This window comes from Dipodomys merriami, unplaced genomic scaffold, assembly GCF_024711535.1.
Source record: "Dipodomys merriami isolate MVZ:Mamm:240054 unplaced genomic scaffold, mDipMer1.0.p SCAF_50, whole genome shotgun sequence".
NCBI lineage: Eukaryota > Metazoa > Chordata > Mammalia > Rodentia > Heteromyidae > Dipodomys > Dipodomys merriami.
In genome coordinates, this window is record NW_027206069.1 from 453,116 (window position 1) to 476,455 (window position 23,340).

Here is a 23,340-nt window from a genome sequence, read left to right on the forward strand (position 1 = left end):
GGCTTCTCAGGCACCACCCGCACCCCAGCAGCGGGGGCAGGGAGCTTGTTAAAAGCACAGTGGGCCCAGCCACACCTGGCTGGGCCACTGCAGGAGGCCTCGGTGTCTGCTGGGTGCTGGGACAGTAGGTGGCAGCCCTGGGCCATGGATTGTGCGCGCTTTTCCCTCCCTGAACCCCACCCCCCGAGCCCCGAGCCTCTACCCCAGCACTCCCAGGGAAACCGAGGCGCGGAGCCTGGACCAGGAGGCCCTGCGTGGCTGTGTGTGGGTCCCCAGGAGGGCTGGGCTGCCTTGGTGACTCACAGGAGAGCAGGCAGGCGTTTCCTGGGCCGGCTGCCTGGGCTGGGGGGGCTGGGCTGGGGGGGGCTGGGGGCCCTGGCCCCAGAGGCTGGGTGCTGGGGGGGGCTGGCTGCATTCCTGGCCTGCAAGGAGACCCGTCCTCCCCGCCTCGTGGGTGTGGGCGTCCTGGCGGGCGCTGGGCTTGGCTGCAGAGGTGGAGGGAGGGCTGGGGGGCAGGCCAGCTGATCAGGAACAGGGAGGGGCAGAGGGAGGCAGCTACTCCTGAGCACTTCTGGTCCAGTTGGGAGAGAGTCTGCTGGCCGTGGGGAGAGCGCCCCTCAACCCTCCAGCTACTCCCTTCTGGGCTCAGCCTGCCCTGCAGGTCAGTGGGGGGAAGCCAGCAAGGGTGGCTGAGCTAGGCTGGGCACGGTCTGACCCCTCCCCAGTCCCGCTGTGTGGAAAGGCACGGGCCTGTGCGGCGGCTGGGGCGGGGCTGGAGTGTGGGGTGCTGAGGGGCTGCCCCTCCACACACAGCCTGGTGGCTGAGGCGAGGCCTGGGACGCACCTGCCCTGGAGCCAGCCCCGGCCCCGGGAGGCTCGGCAGGGCTGCGGCTCTGGTTTGCAGGCTTGGCCACCAGCAGAGGACAGGGGTCCCCAAGGCTGTGACTTGTGTCTTGGGGAGAGAGCCTCAGACAGCGGCTGGTAACCTGGTTTAGTGTGCAGGGGACCCTGGGAGCCCTTGGGGGGTCAGGCAGGCCCGAGCTGCTTTTCTCCAGGGCCCCCGAGGTGGGTTCTAGGGACCTGGAGTAGTGGGCTGACTCATGGCGGCCCGCCGGCCCAGTCATCAGAGTGCTACCTTCTCACCAGAAAATGGGTCAGGCCGCTTGCCCCGTCGGGGTGGCTGGGCATGGGCTGCTGGCAGGCTGCGGGTCCCTTGGAGTCAGCGGGCTGGGGTACCTTTGCCCTCAGCTGCTGCAGGCACAGCACAGGGAGGTGGGGGGGGGCACCTGTTGCCCATCTAGACCAAGAACTTGGTGGTCTTGGAGGCTGGGCAGGGCTCACTTTGTAGGAGCTGTCTCCCTTCCCTCTCCTCCCCTCCCCTTCCTGTCCTTGCTCTAGCATTTATTTCCTATCTACTGGAGGGGGGATCTGACTGCTTGGGGGGCCACACAGAGGCAGGGTGTACAAGCTGGGCCTGCATGGCGAGAAGTCCAGAGGCTGGAGAGGGCCAAGGGGCTGGGCACAGGGAGGGGCAGGCAGACATGGCCAGGGCTGCTGCTGGGAAGAAGGAGGCTGTGGGCAGCCTCAGGGTGCGGCTGGCTGCGGGTGGGGATGCCTGGGTCCCAGGCTGGCCAAGGCTGGCTCTGCCGGCTCTGCCTCCCAGCGCTGCCTCCCTCCCCTCTTCACAGGGTTATCTCCAGAAACACGACAGACCAGTAGGCAGACCTCCCAACAGTCAGCCTAGCCCAGCACTTTCCTCATGAGGTTCCCGGAGGGGGCGAGGTCCACGTTGTGGAGGCTGTGTGGGGCTGGCGCAGGCCCCAGCTGTGGGAGTGCGGCGGGCCGTGGGAGTGCGGCGGCTGCGGGAGTGCGGCGGGCTGCGGGAGTGCGGCGGGCTGGGCTGTGGGAGTGCGGCGGGCTGCGGGAGTGTGGCGGGCTGCGGGAGTGCGGCGGGCTGCGGGAGTGTGGCGTCCAGCCCCAGGCCGCAGGCAGCGCTTGGGCTCACTTGGGGCTGTCGGGGTGCTCAGGGGCCCCAGCCAGACCCCTGTTCACCCACCCGCCTGCACGAGCCCCGGCCTCTCAGCCTTCTGCTCCCCAGGCCCCCTGGACCTGGTGATGTGCAGACCTGTCCCCCACATCTGGTCTCTCTGGAGGCTGGAGCGGGTCGTGGGCCCCTGGTTCAGATGCAAACTTGGATTTTGTCTGAGCACACATTGTGCCAGCTCGGGGCCTGCTCTGAGGGGCCTTGCGGGTGACGCCTGTGTGTGGGGGGTGCTCTAGCTCTGGGTGAGGTGTGTATGGGGTGCTCTAGCTCTGGGTGAGGTGTGTGTGTGGGGTGCTCTAGCTCTGGGTGAGGTGTGTGTATGGGGTGCTCTAGCTCTGGGTGAGGTGTGTGTATGGGGTGCTCTAGCTCTGGGTGAGGTGTGTATGGGGTGCTCTAGCTCTGGGTGAGGTGTGTATGGGGTGCTTTAGCTCTGGGTGAGGTGTGTGTGTGGGTGCTCTAGCTCTGGGTGAGGTGTGTGTATGGGGTGCTCTAGCTCTGGGTGAGGTGTGTATGGGGTGCTTTAGCTCTGGGTGAGGTGTGTATGGGGTGCTTTAGCTCTGGGTGAGGTGTGTGTGTGGGTGCTCTAGCTCTGGGTGAGGTGTGTATGGGGTGCTCTAGCTCTGGGTGAGGTGTGTGTGGGGTGCTCTAGCTCTGGGTGAGGTGTGTATGGGGTGCTCTAGCTCTGGGTGAGGTGTGTGTATGGGGTGCTCTAGCTCTGGGTGAGGTGTGTATGGGGTGCTTTAGCTCTGGGTGAGGTGTGTGTGGGGTGCTCTAGCTCTGGGTGAGGTGTGTGTATGGGGTGCTCTAGCTCTGGGTGAGGTGTGTATGGGGTGCTCTAGCTCTGGGTGAGGTGTGTGTGTGGGGTGCTCTAGCTCTGGGTGAGGTGTGTGTAAGGGGTGCTCTAGCTCTGGGTGAGGTGTGTGTATGGGGTGCTCTAGCTCTGGGTGAGGTGTGTGTGTGGGGTGCTCTAGCTCTGGGTGAGGTGTGTGTGTGGGGTGCTCTAGCTCTGGGTGAGGTGTGTATGGGGTGCTCTAGCTCTGGGTGAGGTGTGTGTAAGGGGTGCTCTAGCTCTGGGTGAGGTGTGTGTATGGGGTGCTTTAGCTCTGGGTGAGGTGTGTGTATGGGGTGCTTTAGCTCTGGGTGAGGTGTGTGTGTGGGGTGCTCTAGCTCTGGGTGAGGTGTGTATAGGGGTGCTCTAGCTCTGGGCACTGCAGCTTCTCTTGGCTAGAGGTGGCCCCTTACCCCTGTGCCCCATCCTGGAAGGAAGGCTGTGTTCTGGGCCCTTCCTGGGGTGTGTGTGCCATGGAGGAGCAGAGTGGGGGTCAAGGACAGCAGCCAGAGCTGCTGGGCCTCTGTGAGGAGCTCCCCGCATGCTCTGGCGGCGGCCATGGCCTGGGCTGCAGGAATTCCTGCTGGCCTTGGTCCCTGGGACGGGCTGCTGACCTCCCTGGGGTCCAGGGAGGGGGCGGTGATACCCAGTGTGTGCCCAGAGATTGGCACTGCCCCTCCCTGAGCCTCCGCCCCCATCCCTGGGAGGGGCTGGGAGGGTGAGCAGCCTCTGAGCCCTCCAGGGCTGAGCACCCACGCCTGCGGCCCAGCTAACTGGGCCCACGCTCCATCCCCCTCTGCTCTCCCAGCCTGCTCTGCCCCCTGACCCTGCTCTGCCCCCTGACCCTGCTCTGCCCCCTGACCCTGCTCTGCCCCCTGACCCTGCTCTGCCCCCTGACCCTGCTCTGCCCCCTGACCCTGCTCTGCCCCCTGACCCTGCTCTACCCCCTGACCCTGCTCTGCCCCCTGACCCTGCTCTGCCCCCTGACCCTGCTCTGCCCCCTGACTGTTTAATGCAACCAGGTTTGGGCCTGAGGTTCTGCTTGTGGGGATCCCCCCCCCCACCATGTTCCCGCAAAAGCTTCTTCACAAAACAGGCAGGAGGCTGGGTGTCATTTCCTGCCTCCTGACAAATTAGCATAGCACCTGGCCCAGCGAAGGCCCCTCGCATTTTAAAATACGTGTAAAAACCCTGGCGGATGACAGGGGGCCAGGGAGGTGGTCACTGCTGGGCTCGGTGGGCGCGGCCAGGGGAGTGGCCAGGTGCCGTCCCCCACTGCCCGGAGGAGGACTGTGGACCCGGAGCGGGGTTTCACTATTTTCTTCTTTCTTTTCATTTTTATTCTTACGGTAGAGGTGACGCACAGAGGGTTACCGTTCCATAAGTCAGGCAGAGTCCATTTCCTTTTGGGCAATGTCACCCCTTCCTTCACCCTCTCCCAGAATAGACTGGACTTTTTCAATCCCTAGGGGAACTGTTCAATGGCCTATGCCTGGCCCAGCCCAGCTGTGTGCGACAGACAGATCAGACAGCTCCAGGGTCTTGGCCTCTTGACTCTACATTACATTTCTACTTAGAAGGATTTCAAATGACAGGTCCCCGAGGGGCCAGCGCCAGCGCCGGAGGGGAAGCAGCCCCTCCTCGGGGGCCGGCCGCGCGCACAGCCCCTCTTAGGCCCCTCCTCGGGGGCCGGCCGCGCGCACAGCCCCTCTTAGGCCCCTCCTCGGGGGCCGGCCGCGCGCACAGCCCCTCTTAGCCCCCTCCTCGGGGGCCGGCCGCGCGCACGAGACCCTGACACACAGGTCTAGAGCAGAGCTTGTGTGGGTGAACAGAATATCTTAATTTTTAAGGTATTTCTCGGTTGTTTCTCAGGGCTACTGCTTTTGTGTCCTGCTTAAGAAAACATTTGCTCTACCCAAGTGACTTCTGCTTTCTGCCAGACTTTTCGTCAAGCTGCCCAGTTAATGTTTTTAGTGACTGAGTTAGGACTGAAAAATTAATGTTTTTCCATGTGAATACCCCGTGGGCCCAGCACCGTTTTGTTTAGAAGAGCGTTTCTTCCCCACGGTTTACGTGTGTCGTTGGATCTGGGTTGGTCCCTTGGCGTGAATCTGACCTTCCCTGTGGATGGGAGCTGCTGGCAATCTTTCCAACTGTACGTCTTTTTTTGTTCACATCTTCACATCCTTTTAATTGCATTTTTTTGTTTTAGTATATGAGCACATGGATAAATACCCAATAATAGAGATGATGTGTGGTATGCATGTTCACGTATGTGTGCGTGTATATATGTATGTATAGTTCAGCATACTATTTTAGTGCCATCATGAGTCAGCTGTACGTATTTTTATGTTCACATGTGCTTTGTGGTATACAATGTGTCTTTAGCTCACCATGCCCAGGGGTTGCCATTCTGTCCGTCAGGTGGTGAATATATTTCTTTTTTGTTCAATGTCACCTCTTCCTTCATGTTCCCCCAATGTTCCCTCCTGTCCCCACCTACAATTTACATAGTCCATTTTCCACATAGTCTCTGCTGAGTGCTGCATCTATCCACCCTTCCTCCCTCCATTTCTGTTTCTCCTCTCTGCCCCCCCCAAAAAAAGACAAAAACAACCCACAAACAAAAACAAATACCACCACCACCAAAAACCCTAATGTTTCTATTTCCTGGAATTCATTTAGATAAACAGTATTTTAAGTGTTCAGAGGAGTTACACCTTTGGGCTTTTCCCCTTGAGCATCTTCCTTTGGTCTGACTTTGTGTGTGAACGCTAGAGTCCTGTATAGGTAATCATATCCAGTTGTATTTTATCTTTTTTTTGGGGGGGTCCGGTAGTGGGGCCTGAACTCTGGGCCTGGGCGCTGTCCCTCAGCTCTTCAGCTCAAGGCTAGCGCTCTACCACTTGAGCCACAGTGCCACTTCCGGCTTTTTTCTTTTTGCTTATGTGGTGCTGAGGAATCGAACCCAGGGCCTCGAGCATGCAAGGCACACGCTCTACCACTGAGCCACCTTCCCAGCCCCAGTTGTATTTTAGATCCAGCTTCTACATAGGAGAGGAAACACGTACCATTTACCTCTCTGAGCTTAGTTTACCTCGCTTAGCATGGTTTGTTCTAGATCCATTCATTACTGTACAAATGACATAATATTCTTTCTGAGGGATGAATAGAATTCACAGTATCACATCTTTTTAATCCACACATCTATTGTAGGGCATCTGGGCTGTCTCCACAGCTCGGCTGTTATGAATAGTGCAGCAATGAACGTGGATGTGCAGGTGTCTTTACGATATCCTGGCTTGTGAGGAGTGGTAGGGCTGAAGTTTAGCTTTTCATTTTTTGTTTTTTCTGGTTTGGGGCACTGTCCCTGAACGTTTTTGCTCAAGACTAGTGTTCTACCACTTTGAGCCACAGCACCACTTCTGTTTGCTTGAGTGGTTAATTGGAGATAAAAGTCTCATGGGGACTTTTCTGCCCAGGCTGGCTTTGAACTGTGATCCTCAGATCTTAGTCTCCTGAGTAGCTAGGATTACAGAATGAGCCACCAGTGCCCAGCCTATGTTTAGTTTTCTAAGGAACCTCCAGACTGCTGTCCAGAGTGGTTGTTCTGGTTTACATTCCCACCTGCAGCGCAGCAGGGCTCCTTTCCCTGCCAACATTTGTTGTTGTTCGAATTCTTGTTGTTGGCCAATCTAATTGGGGTGAGATAAAATCTCAAAGTTGTTTGGATTTGTATTTCCTTTATGGCCAGGGATGGTGAACGTTTCCTCATGTGTCTATTTGCCAGTGTTTTCTTCTTGGGAGAAGTCTCTCTTTAGCGCCTTTGCCCATTTATTGATGGTCTATTAGTTTGGAGAGGGGTTTGTTTCTTGAGATCCTTGTATATTCTAGATATTAGGCCTCTGTCAGATATATTGGTAAAATCTTCTCAGTCTGTTTTTGTCTTTCTAATTTAGTAATTAAGTCCCTTAGTGTGCAGAAACTTTTTTCTTGGGTGTAATCCCATTTTTCAAGTCTCTGTCCTGTCCACTGTGCCCTGGGAAGCCATCCCCTTGCATGAGCACAGTCAGTTGACAATTATCTTATGAATTTTCTTTTTTTGGGGGGGGGGGTCTGGTTGTGGGGCCTGAACTCTGGGCCTGGGCGCTGTCCCTCAGCAATTCAGCTCAAGGCTAGCACTCTACCACTTGAGCCACAGCGCCACTTCCAGCTTTTTTCTTTTTGCGTATGTGGTGCTGAGGAATCGAACCCAGGGCCTCATGCATGCAAGGCAAGCACTCTACCACTGAGCCACCTTCTCAGCCCCATCTTATTAATTTTCATATTGTCTCATAGTTGCTTCTGAACTACAATGGCAGACCAGCTCATGCCTGGGATCCTAGCTACTCGGGAGGTGAGATCTGAGGATTGTGTGAAGCCAGCCCTGGGAGAAAAATCCCCATGAGACTCTTATGTCCAGTTAACCACCAGAAAACCAGAAGTGGAGCCGTATCTTGAGAGCTCAGAGGCAGCGCCCAGGCCCTAAGTTCAAGCCCCATGACTGACAGAAAGAGAAAGAAACCATATGGCTGGTGACCTCTGAGGAATTTACTCCATGGTCTTTTTCAACAAGAGTTTTCTGGTGCTTTCTTTCTATGGCGTGGCTCATTGAAAGGAGAGAGCAGGAAGCTGCAGCCGGGCGCCCAGAACTGTCACAGCAGCGAAGGACCTGGGGTGGTGGCCCTGGGTCCTGCCACTTCTTAGATTGTGTAAGGACATTCCGATGGTTGCACAAGGGCAAAATCAGGTCCTGCTGTGACTCAGGGTAGGTTCCTGTCCCGAAGCCAGTGCACGACCCACCTGCTTGCCTTTGACCACGCCCCAGGTGCATACACACCAGCGGATCTGCGGGAGGGACTAGCCCCGCCCCCTTCAACTCCTCAGTCTTCGTGGGCTTGGGACAGCTCTGTTTTGCTTCATTTTGAAGGACAGTTCTCTGGGCACCAAACCCTTGGCTAATATATTTTTTCTTTCATTTCTGCAAACACTTGCTCTCATGTTTTCCCAGCTCCAGGCTCCATTGAGAAGCTGAGTGTCTGCTCTCAGGGCCTTTGTAGGGGATATGTCTCTCTCTTGAGCATTTTCACTGTGATCTCGTCTGCCTTTGGATCTGTGGTTGTTTTCAGCCATTGGCTTCTTTTTCTGCCTCTTTCTCTTCACCTGAATGTTGCCGCACTCAGCTCTGTAGCTCCACTCAGCTCATATTTCTTCAATTTTTCCTCTGCTTGATCTTCAAGCTGGTGAATTTCTATGTGCAAGTCTTCCTCTTACCCATCAAATCTGCAGCAGAGTCCCTGAGGTAGATTCCCAACCCCATTATTTCCTCCCGACTTTTAAAAATTTCTATTTATTTTCTCATATCTATAATCCTAGCAATTCAGAAAGCTGAGATCTGAGGATACTGAGGTTCAAAGCCAGGTTGAGCAGGAAAGTCCGTGAGACTTTGATCTCCAATTAACCATCAAAACATAGCCAGAAGTGGAGCTATGGCTTAAGTCATAGAGTGCTCACCTTGACCAAAAAGTTCAGGCTCAGAGACAGTGCCCAGGCCCTATGCTCAAGCCCCAGAAATCTCTCTCTCTCTCTCTCTCTCTCTCACACACACACACACACACACACATGCAAACACACACACACATGCACACGCATGTGCATGCACACAATGCCATCGCACAAGTATACCCACACACAGACATGCGCGTGCACTCACACACACACACACACACACACACACACACACTTCTATTTCTTTATGAGATCTCCTCATTGAACATTATCATCAGGGATTTTGTTTGTGTTTTTATGCCAGTCCTAGTGCTCTGCCACTTGAACTACAGGTCTGCTTCTGGCATTTTGCTGGTTAATTGGAGGTAAGAGTCTTGTGGGCCTTCCTTCCTGGGCTGATGCTGAGCCTTGACCCTCAGACCTCAGCCTCCAGAGTAGCTCGATTATAGGCGTGAGCCCCTGATGCCTGGCTTTAGTTGTATGAACTCATTGTTTTGGTGGTGTTGGGATCAAACCCTGGGCCTTGCACGTGATAGACAGGGCTCTACCATGAGCTGTGCGCTCCCCTCGGATGCTGTGACGAGGCCCCCCTGAGTAGCTCTGGCCTGCAGCTGCAGTCCCGGCCCCAGCCTCCCACGTGCAGAGCCTGCCTGCGTGCACCACCATGGCTTGGAACAGCTTTGGGGTCTGGGTTACGAGCACCGTCTGTGGGCATTAGAGGCAGATTTGACCCATGCTTTGCTCCTCAGAGTAGGTCGTGCCTTATTGTTTCTTTGTGTGATCTGTAACTAACTTTTGGGTGATTGCTTGACATTTAAGAGAATGGGTGGGGCTTGAGTTTGCCCTCAACTATGGCCACTATTTGTGTGTTTCTTTTTTCCTTCCTTCCTTCCTTCCTTCCTTCCTCCCTTCCTCCCTCCCTCTCTCTTTCTCTCTTCTCTCTCTCTCTCTCTCTCTCTCTCTCTCTCTCTCTCTCTCTCTCTCTCTCTTTCTCTCTCTCTCTTTCTTTTTGTTGGTCGTGGGACTTGAACTCTGGGCCTGGGCACCGTCCCTTAGCTCTTCAGCTCAAGGAGAGCGCTCTACCACTTCAGCCACAGCGCCACTTCTGGTTTTCTGGTGGCTTATTGGAGATAATAAAAATAAAAAGTCTCACGGACTTTCCTGCCTGGGCTGGCTTTGAACCGTGATCCTCAGATCTCAGCCTCCTGAGTAACTAGGATGACAGGCGTGAGCCACTGGCGCCCGGCCTATTTGTGTTTCTTTCTGAAGCTTTGGACTAGCCTGTGAAGTCCCGATGTCTGACTCTGCGTGCTGCCGGCCTGGCCCGCCCAGTGGCTGTGCATCTTCCAGCAAGCCAGTGTCTGCCCCGCGTCCTGCCTCCGCCCGCCCGCATCCCTGCGTCTCACTAACGGCTTCCCCCTCTCTTCCGCAGTGTCCGACCCACAGCTGCAGCCGGGGGGAGCCCAGGCCGAGAGCTCAGAGGAGCACTCTGTAAGTGGGGCGGGGAGCAGGCCACCCCACCCTGCCCAGCCCCCAGCCTTCGTGGCCTGAGACTTCCTTCTTTCCCGCCAGGCCACCCGGGGTCCTGCGGAGGAGATCATCCGGCCACGGCCACAGGGGTCCTCACCTGTCTATGAGTACCCGGCCGAGGGGGCTGGCTTTGGGGTTCAGGTAAGGTTCTGGCACAGCTTGCCACCGAGGGAAGGTGTAGTATGGGTGGGGGGAGTGTGGTGTGGGCTTGGCAGGGGCGGGTGTGGGAGCAGAGCCCTTGTCCCTGGGTGGGGGGTCGCCAGGGGCGAGCTGGTCTGCGAAGCCTTATTTTTATGATTGAAGTTCCTTCCTCTCCACACTCCACCCCCTGTGGGAAAGCAGGAGCCCAAGATCTGTCTCTCCTGGGGAGCCCCAAGTCTGGGCTCCTTTGCACAGGCCCCCTGGGGCCCTGGGGCTTCTGTCTGCTGCCCCTCCGCTCTCGGTGGGGCAACTGTAACCTTCAGCCCTGTGACTGCAGGAGGGCGCCCGGGGCAGGCGCCGCTCGGGGAGGCGGAGGTCCTGGTGGAAGCGGCTCTCGGGTGATTCGCAGGACTCCAGCGTGAGTCACACACAGGTACCTCCCAGGAGGTGGGAGGTGGAGGGAGGAGGGAGGAGGTCACCCGCCCCTGGGGCTCGGCCCTCCCAGGGCCCTCCAGCCATTTGTAGGCCCACGGGGAGCCAGACTCCTGCTCCCAAGTGCTATAGGCAGGGGTGGGGAGGGAGGAGGTCCACCTGAGTCCCCTCCTCTGTCCCAGGGAGCAGAATCCCCAGCCTGGGCAGCCCATCCCCCGCAGCCATGTGCAGGGTGTCGGCACACCACACCGTCACCACACCCCGTGTGCTTCTGTCCCAGGCCATGCGGGAGGCAGCAGAGGTGACGCTGAAGACAGAGGTGGAGTCCGGAGCCAGTGGCTACAGTGTCTCCGGGGGCGGAGCCCAGGGGATCTTTGTCAAGCACGTGCTGAAGGATTCCTCGGCCGCCAAGCTCTTCAGCCTGAGAGCAGGTGCCACAGCCACCCCACGCCCGGGGTCTCTGTCATCAGCAGAGCGGGGGGCCCTGGATGCTCCCCCGAGCCCAGGTGGTCTCGCAGCCTCTCTGGCCCCCTCGGGCTGAGGCCACACACGCATTTCACCCCGACATTTCCCCTGAGCGCTGAGGAGCTGGGGCTGGGGCCGGCACGAGCAGCGGGCCATGCCCAGCCCGCCACACAGCAGAGTGGACACGGCGGACTGAGGCCCCCCTTCTCTCCTAGGTGATCAGCTGCTCAGCGCAACCGTATTCTTCGACGACATTAAATATGAAGATGCTCTCAAAATTCTACAGTACTCAGAGCCATACAAGGTTCAGTTCAACCTCAGACGGAAACTCCCTGCTCGTGAGGAAGAGGAGTGCGCTGTCCATGGCCCCCAGCAAGGCTGGAAGGGCCCGCAGGTGAGGTTCTCCTTCTCAGCGGCCGCCGCGGCTGCCGTGGCCAGCACTGTCGCCGTGGCCAGCACTGTCGCCGTGGCCAGCACTGTCGCCGTGGCCTGGCGGCTGCCGTGGCCAGCACTGTCACCGTGGCCAGCACTGTCGCCGTGGCCTGGCGGCTGCCGTGGCCAGCACTGTCGCCGTGGCCTGGCGGCTGCCGTGGCCAGCACTGTCACCGTGGCCTGTGTCCAGAGCCTTGGGGTCCCGTGCCTAACCAGCTTTTCCTCCCTGTGGTTCAGGACAAGGAGGCTCCCGACGGGTGCACAGAGACCCCCACGAAGACGCTGGAGGCAGACGGAGACCGAGAGAGACTCATCGCCGAGCCGAGCGGAGCGCGAGGTAGGAGGTCGCAGGACAGGCTCTCTTGGCCCAAATTTCAAGCGATCAGGAGCCGCGGGACACCAGGACCCCGGCGCTCACATAGCTCCTCAGAGGCCTATGAACGCAGGGACTCGCGCGACGCGTCCCCCACAAGCACTGACACGGAGGCCCTGGGCCGGACGCCAGCAGGCGGCGGGAGGAAAAGCTTCCCCCTGCGCCTGCGGCTGAGGAGGAGCTCCGCACAGGGCCGGGCAGGCAGGCCGGCCCGGGGGCAGGGTCACGCCGGGGCGCTGCAGCAGCTGGAGCCTGGGGATGGTGAGCCGCAGGATGCAGAGAGCCCGGCGGGCGGCAGGCCGGGGAGCAGGACACAGGCGCCAGAGGCCCCGCGCGCTCCGACCACCAACCTGCCCGTGGGGTCAAGCCTTGTCGTGGGTGCAGAGGAGCCCTGGATCGGGGAAGGCAGGGCAGCTGGAAGACGGCAGGAGACTCCGCGGGGGAAGACGCAGGAGGACGCAGAGACACACGGGGAGCTGGGCGCCCGCACAGCCCCGGGGAGGCGCGGGGAGGACGGCCTGGACGTGAGGGTCAGCAGACGGTCCCTGCAAGACCACACGGAGGAGGCGGACATACGTGGACAACCTCCAGAAACCCAGGTCAGAATACGCCCTCTACAGACACCAAAATTTGGATTTTCCAAAGAAAAAGGTCCACAGACAGAAAGAGGCACTTCTGCTCACGAGGAACGTCGCGCAGAGCAGAGGTCTTGTGGAGAGGGGGCCACGTTGCCCAAAGGGAGCGAAGGCTGGTGGCCCGCAGGCCTCCGTGCAGATCAGCCTGGACAGGAGGAAGGGACCACGCACGGAGAACCAGAGACACGAGGCCCGGAAGACATGGAGGAGGCAGGGAACGGCAAGTACCAAAGTCCAGGGAGGACGAAGATGCCAAGGTTCAGAATGCCCTCCTTCTCATGGTCTCCCACAAAACAGGCAGGAACCCGCTACCACAGGCAAATCCAAGAAAAAGAAAGGCAGCCAGGCGAAAGACATGAGGGTGAGAAGGTAACGATGGAATTAGACATAAAAGACAAGGAGGCCGACGTGGAAGACGGAGGCAGACTAAAAACTGACAGAATACAAAGGCAAAGGGAGCAAACTATGACCATAACAGAAGAAAACGACCTTTGTAACACAAGTGAAGGAAACAGGATGACTATGGGAGTGAACATCCAGGTCGCCGATGCCAAGCTTGATGGAGACCTGACCCCAGGGGACAAGGACATGGCCGCCAAACACAGCAAGCCCAAAATGCCCAAGTTCAAGATGCCGTCCTTCAGTGGGTCAGAGCCGGACAAGCCTCTGGAGGATGTGCTCCAGGTGTCCACGCCCAAGATGCAGGGTGACTTGGACCTTTCCCCTGCCCATAGGGACCTGAAGACCCCTGAAGTCAGCATTCAGCTGCCCTCTGACAAAGAGCAGGCCAAGCTGGACCAGATGGCCATGAGACTGCCCGAGGGACAGATTCTCGAGGGAGAACTGGTAGGACACCCTACTGGAGCTGGCCTCAAGGGTCACCTGCCCAAGGTGCAGATGCCCAGCCTGAGGATGCCCAAAGTGGACTTCAAGGGTCCCAAAGTGGACATAAAGGCCCCCAAGCTAGAGGCGAAGGGCCTCAAGGCTGAAGTAGACACCCCTGATCTAGAGATGTCTCTGCCCAGTGTGGAGGAGGACATCCAGACCCACAGTGCCAAGCTGGAAAGGGACCTGGCCCTCAGAGACAAGGACATGTCCACCAAAGACAGCAAGTTCAAAATGCCCAAGTTCAAGATGCCGTCCTTTGGCTTGTCGGCACCCAGCAAGCCCTCAGGGGCTGCCATAGAGATGTCAACACCCAAGCAGGGAAAAGGCCTGCCCTCTGTCCACGGGGACCTGAAGACCCCTGAGGTCAGTGTTCAGCTGCCCTCTGCTGAAATGGAGGCCAAGCTGGACCAGGTGGACGTGAAGATATCAGAGAGCCAGCTGTCAAAGGGAGAGCTGGAAGGCCAGTCTACTGGAGCTGATCTCAAGGGTCACCTGCCCAGCCTGAAGATTCCCAAAATGGACCTCAAGGGCCCCCAGGTGGACATCAAAGGCCCCAAGCTGGACGTGAAGGGACCCAAGGCTGAGCCAGGCACCCCTGACCTAGAGGTAGCTGTGCCCAGCGTGGAGGTGGACATCATGGCCTCTGGTGCCAAGCTGGACGGGAACCTGACCCTGAAGGACAAAGACATGTCCGCCAAAGATAGCAAGTTCCAAATGCCCAAGTTCAAGATGCCGTCCTTCGGCGTGTCGGTGCCCAGCAAGCCGTCAGGGGGCGCTCTGGAGCTATCCACACCCAAGGTGAAGGGTGAAGGCCTGCCATCCATCCGTGGGGACCTGAAGACCCCTGAGTTCAGCGCTCAGCAGCCCTCTTCCAAAATTGACTCCAAGCTGGACCAGGTGGCCCTGAAGCTCCCCGAGGACCAGCTGCCTGAGGGAGATCTGGCGGGCGAGCCAACTGGAGCTGGCCTCAGCATCCACCTGCCCAAGGTGCAGATGCCCAGCCTGAAGATGCCCAAAGTGGCCCTCAAGGGCCCCCAGGTGGACATCAAGGACAGTACGATGGACATGAAGGGCTCCAAGGCTGAAGCTGGCACCGCTGATCGAGAGAGAGCTCTGCCCAGCGTGGAGGTAACCATCCAGACCCCCAGTGCCAAGCTGGAAGGGGACCTAGCCCTCAAGGACCAGGATGTGTCCACCAAAGACAGCAAATTCAAAATGCCCAAGTTCAAGATGCCGTCCTTCGGTGTGTCGATGCCCAGCAAGCCCTCAGAGGGTGCGGTGGAGGTGTCAGTGCCCAAGGTGCAGGGTGACGTGGACCTGCCCTCTGTCCACGGGGACCTGAAGACCCCTGAGGTCAGCGTTCAGCAGGTGCCCATGAAGTTGCCCCAGGGCCAGATTCTTGAGGGAGAGCTGATGGACCAGCCCGCTACAGCTGACCTCAAAGATCACCTGCCCAAGGTGCACATGCCCAGTCTGAAAATGCCAGAAGTGGACTTCAAGGCTCCTCAGGTGGACATCAAGGGCCCCAAGCTGGACATGAAGGGCCCCAAGGTGGAAGCAGACACCCCAGATCTAGAGATGTCTCTTCCCAGTGTGGAAGTGGACATCCAGACCCCCAGTGCTAAGCTGGATGGGGACCTGGCCCTCAAAGACCAGGATGTGTCCACCAAAGACAGCAAATTCAAAATGCCCAAGTTCACGATGCCGTCCTTCGGTGTGTCGATGCCCAGCAAGCCCTCAGAGGGCGCGGTGGAGGTGTCAGTGCCCAAGGTACAGGGTGACGAGGACCTGCCCTCCGTCCAGGGTGACCAGAAGACCCCTGAGGTCAGTGTCCAGCTGGACCAGGTGCCCATGCAGATGCCTGAGGGCCAGATTCTTGAGGGAGAGTTGATGGATCAGCCAGCTAGAGCTGACTTCAAAGGTCACTTGCCCAAGGTGCACATGCCCAGTCTGAAGATGCCGAAAGTGGACATCAAGGGCCCCAAGCTGGACATGAAGGGCCCCAAGGCTGAAGCATACACCCCTGATCTAGAGATGTCTCTTCCCAGTGTGGAGGAGGACATCCAGACCCCCAGTGCCAAGCTGGAAGGGGACCTGGTCCTCCAAGACAAGGACATGTCCACCAAAGACAGCAAGCTCAAAATGCCCAAGTACAAGATGCCGTCCTTCGGTGTGTCGATGCCCAGCAAGCCCTCAGAGGGCGCGGTGGAGCTGTCAGTGCCCAAGGTACAGGGTGACGTGGACCTGCCCTCTGTCCATGGGGACCTGAAGACCCCTGAGGTCAGTGTTCAGCTGCCCTCTGCTGAAATGGAGGCCAAGCTGGACCAGGTGTCTGTGATGCTGCCCAAGGGCCAGGTACCTGAGGGAGAGCTGGCAGGCCAGCCTTCTAGAGCTGGCCTCAAGAGCCATCTGCCCAGGTGGCAGATGCCCAGCCTGAAGATGCCCAAAGTGGCCCTCAAGGGCCCTCAGGTGGACATCAAGGACCCCAAGCTGGACATGAAAGGCCCCAAGGCTGAAGCAGGCATCCCTGATCTAGAAGTAGCTGCACACAGTGTGGAGGTGGACATCCAGACCCCCAGTGCCCCGCTAGAAGGGGACCTGGCCCTCGGAGACAAGGACATGTCCACCAAAGACAGCAAGCTCAAAATGCCCAAGTTCAAGATGCCGTCATTTGGCTTCTCAGCACCTGGCAAGCCCTCACAGAGCACTCTAGAGGTGTCAGTGCCCAAGGTGCAGGGTGACGTGGACCTGCCCTCCGTCCAGGGTGACCTCGAGACCCCTGAGGTCAGCATTCAGCTGCCCTCTGCCAAAGTGGAGGCCGAGCTGGACCAGGTGACCGTAAAGCTGCCGGAGGTTCAGCTGCCCAAGGAAGAGCTGGTGGGCCAGTCTACTGGAGCTGACCTCAAGGGTCATCTGCCCAAGGTGCAGATGCCCAGCCTGAAGATGCCCAAAGTGGACCTCAAGGGCCCCCAGGTGGACATCAAGGGCCCCAAGGCTGAAGCAGGCACCGCTGATCTAGAGATAGCTCTGCCCAGCATGGAGGTGGCCATCCAGACCCCCAGTGCCAAGCTGGAAGGGGACCTACCCCTCAAAGACCAGGATGTGTCCACCAAAGATAGCAAATTCAAAATGCCCAAGTTCAAGATGCCGTCCTTCGGGGTGTCGATGCCCAGCAAGCCCTCAGAGGGCGCAGTGGATGTGTCAGTGCCCAAGGTGCAGGGTGACGTGGACCTGCCCTCTGTCCACGGGGACCTCGAGACCCCTGAGGTCAGCGTTCAACTTCCCTCTGCTGAAATTGAGGCCAAGCTGGACCAGGTGTCTGTGATGCTGCCGGAGGGCCAGCTGCCTGAGGGGGACCTGGTGGGCCAGCTGCCCACGGTGCAGATGCCCAGCCTGAAGATGCCCAAAGTGGCCCTCAAGGGCCCCCAGGTAGACATCAAGGGCCCCAAGCTGGACATGAAGGGCCCCAAGGCTGAAGCAGGACCCCCTGATCTAGAGATGTCTCTTCCCAGTGTGAAGGTGGACATCCAGACCCCCAGTGCCAAGTTGGAAGGGGACCTGGCCCTCAGAGAAAAGGACATGTCCACCAAAGACAGCAAGCTCAAAATGCCCAAGTTCAAGATGCCGTCCTTCGGTGTGTCGGTGCCCAGCAAGCCCTCAGAGGGTGCGGTGGAGGTGTCAGTGCCCAAGGTGCAGGGTGACGTGGACCTGCCCTCTGTCCATGGGGACCTGAAGACCCCTGAGGTCAGCGTTCAGCAGGTGCCCATGAAGTTGCTCCAGGGCCAGATTCTTGAGGGAGAGCTGATGGACCAGCCCGCTACAGCTGACCTCAAAGATCACCTGCCCAAGGTGCAGATGCCCAGCCTGAAAATGCCAGAAGTGGATTTCAAGGCTCCTCAGGTGGACATCAAGGCCCCCAAGCTGGACATCAAGGGCCCCAAGACTGAAGCAGACACCCCTGATCTAGAGATGTCTCTACCCAGTGTGGAGGTGGACATCCAGACCCCCAGTGCCAAGCTGGAAGGGGACCTGGTCCTCCAAGACAAGGACATGTCCACCAAAGACAGGAAGCTCAAAATGCCCAAGTTCAAGTTGCCGTCCTTCGGTGTGTCCATGCCCAGCAAGCCCTCAGAGGGCGCGGTGGAGGTGTCAGTGCCCAAGGTGCAGGGTGACGTGAAGCTGCCCTCTGTCCACGGGGACCTGAAGACCCCTGTGGTCAACATTCAGCTGCCCTCTGCTGAAATTGAGGCCAAGCTGGACCAGGAGGACATGAAGCTCCCCGAGGGCCAGCTGCCTGAGGGAGAGCTGGCGGGCGAACCAACTGGAGCTGGCCTCAGCATCCACCTGCCCAAGGTGCAGATGCCCAGCCTGAAGATGCCCAAAGTAGACATCAAGGGCCCGCAGGTGGACATCAAGGGCCCCAAGCTGGACATGAAGGGCTCCAAGGCTGAGGCAGGCACCCCTGATCTAGAGATGTCTCTACCCAGTGTGGAGGTGGACATCCAGACCCCCAGTGCTAAGCTGGAAGGGGACCTGGCCCTCAGAGACAAGGACATGTCCACCAAAGACAGCAAGTTCAAAATGTCCAAGTTCAAGATGCCGTCCTTCGGGGTGTCGATGCCCAGCAAGCCCTCAGAGGGCGCGGTGGAGGTGTCAGTGCTCAAGGTGCAGGGTGACGTGGACCTGCCCTCTGTCCAAGGGGACCTAGAGACCCCTGAGGTCAGTGTTCAGTTGTCCTCTGCTCAAACTGAGGCCAAGCTGGACCAGGTGGCTGTGACTCTGCCTGAGGGCCAGCTGCCTGAAGGAGACCTGACGGGCCAGGCTACTGGACCTGGCCTCAAGAGCCACCTGCCCACGGTGCAGATGCCCAGCCTGACGATGCCCAAAGTGGACCTCAAGAGTCCCCAGGTGGACATCAAGGGCCCCAAACTGGACATGAAGGGCCCCAAGGCTGAAGCAGGCACCCCTGATCTAGAGGTAGCTCTGCCCAGCCTGGAAATGGACATCCACACCCCCAGTTCTAAGCTGGAAGGGGACCTGGCCCTCGGAGACAAGGACATGTCCACCAAAGACAGCAAGCTCAAAATGCCCAAGTTCAAGATGCCGTCCTTCGGTGTGTCGATGCCCAGCAAGCCCTCAGAGGGCGTCGTGGAGGTGTCAGTGCCCAAGATGCAGGGTGATGTGGACCTGCCCTCCGTCCAGGGTGACCTCGAGACCCCTGAGGTCAACATTGAGCTGCCCTCTGCCAAAGTGGAGGCCGAGCTGGTGACTGTAAAGCTGCCAGAGGTTCAGCTGCCCAAGAAAGAGCTGGTGGGCCAGTCTACTGGAGCTGACCTCAAGGGTTGGCTGCCCAAGGTGCAGATGCCCAGCCTGAAGATGCCCAAAGTGGACCTCAAGGGCCCCCAGGTGGACATCAAGGGCCCCAAGGCTGAAGCAGTCACCCCTGATCTAGAGATAGCTCTGCCCAGCATGGAGGTGGCCATCCAGACCCCCAGTGCCAAGCTGGAGGGAGACCTACCCCTTAAAGACCAGGATGTGTCCACCAAAGACAGCAAATTCAAAATGCCCAAGTTCAAGATGCCGTCCTTCAGGGTGTCGATGCCCAGCAAGCTCTCAGAGGGCGCAGTGGAGGTGTCAGTGCCCAAGGTGCAGGGTGACGTGGACCTGCCCTCTGTCCACGGGGACCTGAAGACCCCTGAGGTCAGCGTTCAGCTGTCCTCTGCTGAAATTGAGGCCAAGCTGGGCCAGGTGGCTGTGATGCTGCCGGAGGGCCAGCTGCCTGAGGGAGACCTGGTTGGCCATCCCCCTGGAGCTGGCCTCAAGAGCCACCTGCCCACGGTGCAGATGCCCAGCCTGAAGATGCCCAAAGTGGCCCTCATGGGCTCCCACGTGGACATCAAGGGCCCCAAACTGGATATGAAGGAAGCTATGACAGAGGCAGGTGCTCCCGACCCACAGGTGTCTCTGCCAAGTATGGAGGTGAACATTGAGGCCCCTGGTGCCAAGCCTGAGAAGCACTTGGCTCTGAAGGACAAGGACATGTCCACCAAAGACAGCAAGCTCAAAATGCCCAAGTTCAAGATGCCGTCCTTCGCTGTGTCGATGCCCAGCAAGCCCTCAGAGGGCGTGCTGGAGGTGTCAGTGCCCAAGGTGCAGGGTGACATGGACCTGCCCTCTGTCCAGGGTGACCTAGAAACCCCTGAGGTCAGCATTCAGCTGCCCTCGGCTGATATTGAGACAAAGCTGGACCAGCAGGACATGAAGCTCCCCGAGGGCCAGCTGCCTGAGGGAGAGCTGGCAGGCCAGACTACTGGAGCTGGCCTCAAGAGCCATCTGACCACGGTGCAGATGCCCAGCCTGACGATACCCAAAGTGGACCTTAAGGGCCCCCAGGTGGACATCAAGGGCCCCAAGGCTGAAGCAGGCACCCCTGATCTAGATATGTCTCTACCCAGTGTGGAGGTGGCCATCCAGACCCCCAGTGCTAAGCTGGAAGGGGACCTGGTCCTCCAAGACAAGGACATGTCCACCAAAGATAGGAAGCTCAAAATGCCCAAGTTCAAGATGCCGTCCTTTGCTGTGTCGATGTCCAGCAAGCCCTCAGAGGGCGTGGTGGAGGTGTCAGTGCCCAAGGTGCAGGGTGATGTGGACCTGCCCTCCGTCCAGGGTGACCAGAAGACCCCTGAGGTCGTTGTCCAGCTGTCCTCTGCTCAAACTGAGGCCAAGCTGGACCAGGTGGCTGTGACTCTGCCTGAGGGCCAGCTGCCTGAAGGAGACCTGACGGGCCAGGCTACTGGAGCTGGCCTCAGCATCCACCTGCCCACGGTGCAGATGCCCAGCCTGACGATGCCCAAAGTGGACCTCAAGAGCCCCCAGGTGGACATCAAGGGCTCTAAGCTGGACATGAAGGGCCCCAAGGCTGAAGCAGGCACCCCTGATCTAGAGGTAGCTCTGCCCAGCATGGAAATGGACATCCAGACCCCCAGTGCCAAGCTGGAAGGGGACCTGGCCCTCGGAGACAAGGACATGTCCACCAATGACAGCAAGCTCAAAATGCCCAAGTTCAAGATGCCGTCATTTGGCTTCTCAGCACCTGGCAAGCCCTCACAGAGCACTCTAGAGGTGTCAGTGCCCAAGGTGCAGGGTGACGTGGACCTGCCCTCCGTCCAGGTTGACCTCGAGACCCCTGAGGTCAGCATTCAGCTGCCCTCTGCCAAAGTGGAGGCCGAGCTGGACCAGGTGACCGTAAAGCTGCCGGAGGTTCAGCTGCCCAAGGAAGAGCTGGTGGGCCAGTCTACTGGAGCTGACCTCAAGGGTCATCTGCCCACGGTGCAGATGCCCAGCCTGAAGATGCCCAAAGTGGTCCTCATGGGCTCCCACGTGGACATCAAGGGCCCCAAACTGGATATGAAGGAACCTATGACAGAGGCAGGTGCTCCCGACCCACAGGTGTCTCTGCCAAGTATGGAGGTGAACATTGAGGCCCCTGGTGCCAAGCCTGAGAAGCACTTGGCTCTGAAGGACAAGGACATGTCCACCAAAGACAGCAAGCTCAAAATGCCCAAGTTCAAGATGCCGTCCTTCAGGGTGTCGATGCCCAGCAAGCCCTCAGAGGGCGCGGTGGAGGTGTCAGTGCCCAAGGTGCAGGGTGACGTGGACCTGCCCTCTGTCCACGGGGAACTGAAGACCCCTGAGGTCAACATTCAGCTGCCCTCTGCTGAAATTGAGGCCAAGCTGGACCAGGAGGACATGAAGCTCCCCGAGGGCCAGCTGCCTGAGGGAGAGCTGCCGGGCGAGCCAACTGCAGCTGACCTCAAGAGCCACCTGCACACGGTGCAGATGCCCAGCCTGAAGATGCCCAAAGTGGCCCTCAAGGGCCCCCAGGTAGACATCAAGGGCCCCAAGCTGGACATGACGGGCCCCAAGGCTGAAGCAGGCCCCCCTGATCTAGAGATGTCTCTTCCCAGTGTGAAGGTAGACATCCAGACCCCAAGTGCTAAGCTGGAAGGGGACCTGGCCCTCAGAGAAAAGGACATGTCCACCAAAGACAGCAAGCTCAAAATGCCCAAGTTCAAGATGCCGTCCTTCAGGGTGTCCATGCCCAGCAAGCCCTCAGAGGGCGCGGTGGAGGTGTCAGTGCCCAAGGTGCAGGGTGACGTGGACCTGCCCTCTGTCCATGGGGACCTGAAGACCCCTGAGGTCAGCGTTCAGCAGGTGCCCATGAAGTTGCCCCAGGGCCAGATTCTTGAGGGAGAGCTGATGGACCAGCCCGCTACAGCTGACCTCAAAGATCACCTGCCCAAGGTGCAGATGCCCAGCCTGAAAATGCCAGAAGTGGACTTCAAGGCTCCTCAGGTGGACATCAAGGGCCCCAAGCTGGACATGAAGGGCCCCAAGGCTGAAGCAGACATGTCTCTAGAGATGTCTCTGCCCAGTGTGGAGGTGGACATCCAGACCCCCAGTGCCAAGCTGGAAGGGGACCTGGTCCTCCAAGACAAGGACATGTCCACCAAAGACAGCAAGCTCAAAATGCCCAAGTTCAAGATGCCGTCCTTCGGTGTGTCGATGCCCAGCAAGCCCTCAGAGGGCGAGGTGGAGGTGTCAGTGCCCAAGATGCAGGGTGACGTGGACCTGCCCTCTGTCCACGGGGACCTGAAGACCCCTGTGGTCAATATTCAGCTGCCCTCTGCTGAAATTGAGGCCAAGCTGGACCAGGAGGACATGAAGCTCCCCGAGGGCCTCCTGCCTGAGGGAGAGTTGGCGGGCGAACCAACTGGAGCTGGCCTCAGCATCCACCTGCCCAAGGTGCAGATGCCCAGCCTGAAGATGCCCAAAGTGGACCTCAAGGGCCCGCAGGTGGACATGAAGATCCCCAAGCTGGACATGAAGGGCTCCAAGGCTGAAGCAGGCACCCCTGATCTAGAGATGTCTCTTCCCAGTGTGGAGGTGGAAATCCAGACCCCCAGTGCCAAGCTGGAAGGGGACCTGGCCCTCAGAGACAAGGACATGTCCACCAAAGACAGCAAGCTCAAAATGCCCAAGTTCAAGATGCCGTTCTTTGCTGTGTCGATGCCCAGCAAGCCCTCAGAGGGCGCGGTGGAGGTGTCAGTGCTCAAGGTGCAAGGTGACGTGGACCTGCCCTCTGTCCAGGGTGACCACAAGACCCCTGCGGTCAGTGTTCAGCTGCCCTCTGCTCAAACTGAAGCCAAGCTGGACCAGGTGGCTGTGACTCTGCCTGAGGGCCAGCTGCCTGAAGGAGACCTGACGGGCCAGGCTACTGGAGCTGGCCTCAAGAGCCACCTGCCCACGGTGCAGATGCCCAGCCTGACGATGCCCAAAGTGGACCTCAAGAGCCCCCAGGTGGACATCAAGGGCCCCAAGCTGGACATGAAGGGCCCCAAGGCTGAAGCAGGCACCCCTGATCTAGAGATAGCTCTGCCCAGCATGGAAATGGACATCCAGACCCCCAGTGCCCCGCTAGAAGGGGACCTGGCCCTCGGAGACAAGGACATGTCCACCAAAGACAGCAAGCTCAAAATGCCCAAGTTCAAGATGCCGTCATTTGGCTTCTCAGCACCTGGCAAGCCCTCACAGAGCACTCTAGAGGTGTCAGTGCCCAAGGTGCAGGGTGACGTGGACCTGCCCTCCGTCCAGGGTGACCTCGAGACCCCTGAGGTCAGCATTCAGCTGCCCTCTGCCAAAGTGGAGGCCGAGCTGGACCAGGTGACCGTAAAGCTGCCGGAGGTTCAGCTGCCCAAGGAAGAGCTGGTGGGCCAGTCTACTGGAGCTGACCTCAAGGGTCATCTGCCCAAGGTGCAGATGCCCAGCCTGAAGATGCCCAAAGTGGACCTCAAGGGCCCCCAGGTGGACATCAAGGGCCCCAAGGCTGAAGCAGGCACCGCTGATCTAGAGATAGCTCTGCCCAGCATGGAGGTGGCCATCCAGACCACCAGTGCCAAGCTGGAAGGAGACCTACCCCTTAAAGACCAGGATGTGTCCACCAAAGACAGCAAATTCAAAATGC

At 58.7% G+C, this 23,340-nt stretch overlaps 1 protein-coding gene across 1 annotated transcript in view; it reads left to right on the forward strand.

The window, feature by feature from the left end:
- Ahnak2 (AHNAK nucleoprotein 2) overlaps nt 1-23,340 on the forward strand; it is a 38,054-nt gene that overhangs the window by 7,636 nt on the left and 7,078 nt on the right. Inside the window, exons 2-7 of the mRNA XM_069997756.1 lie at nt 9,853-9,911; nt 9,993-10,091; nt 10,429-10,524; nt 10,804-10,954; nt 11,204-11,382; nt 11,658-23,201. Of these exons, the coding sequence (XP_069853857.1) occupies nt 9,853-9,911; nt 9,993-10,091; nt 10,429-10,524; nt 10,804-10,954; nt 11,204-11,382; nt 11,658-23,201 (12,128 nt within the window). The remainder of the gene's footprint in view (nt 1-9,852; nt 9,912-9,992; nt 10,092-10,428; nt 10,525-10,803; nt 10,955-11,203; nt 11,383-11,657; nt 23,202-23,340) is intronic.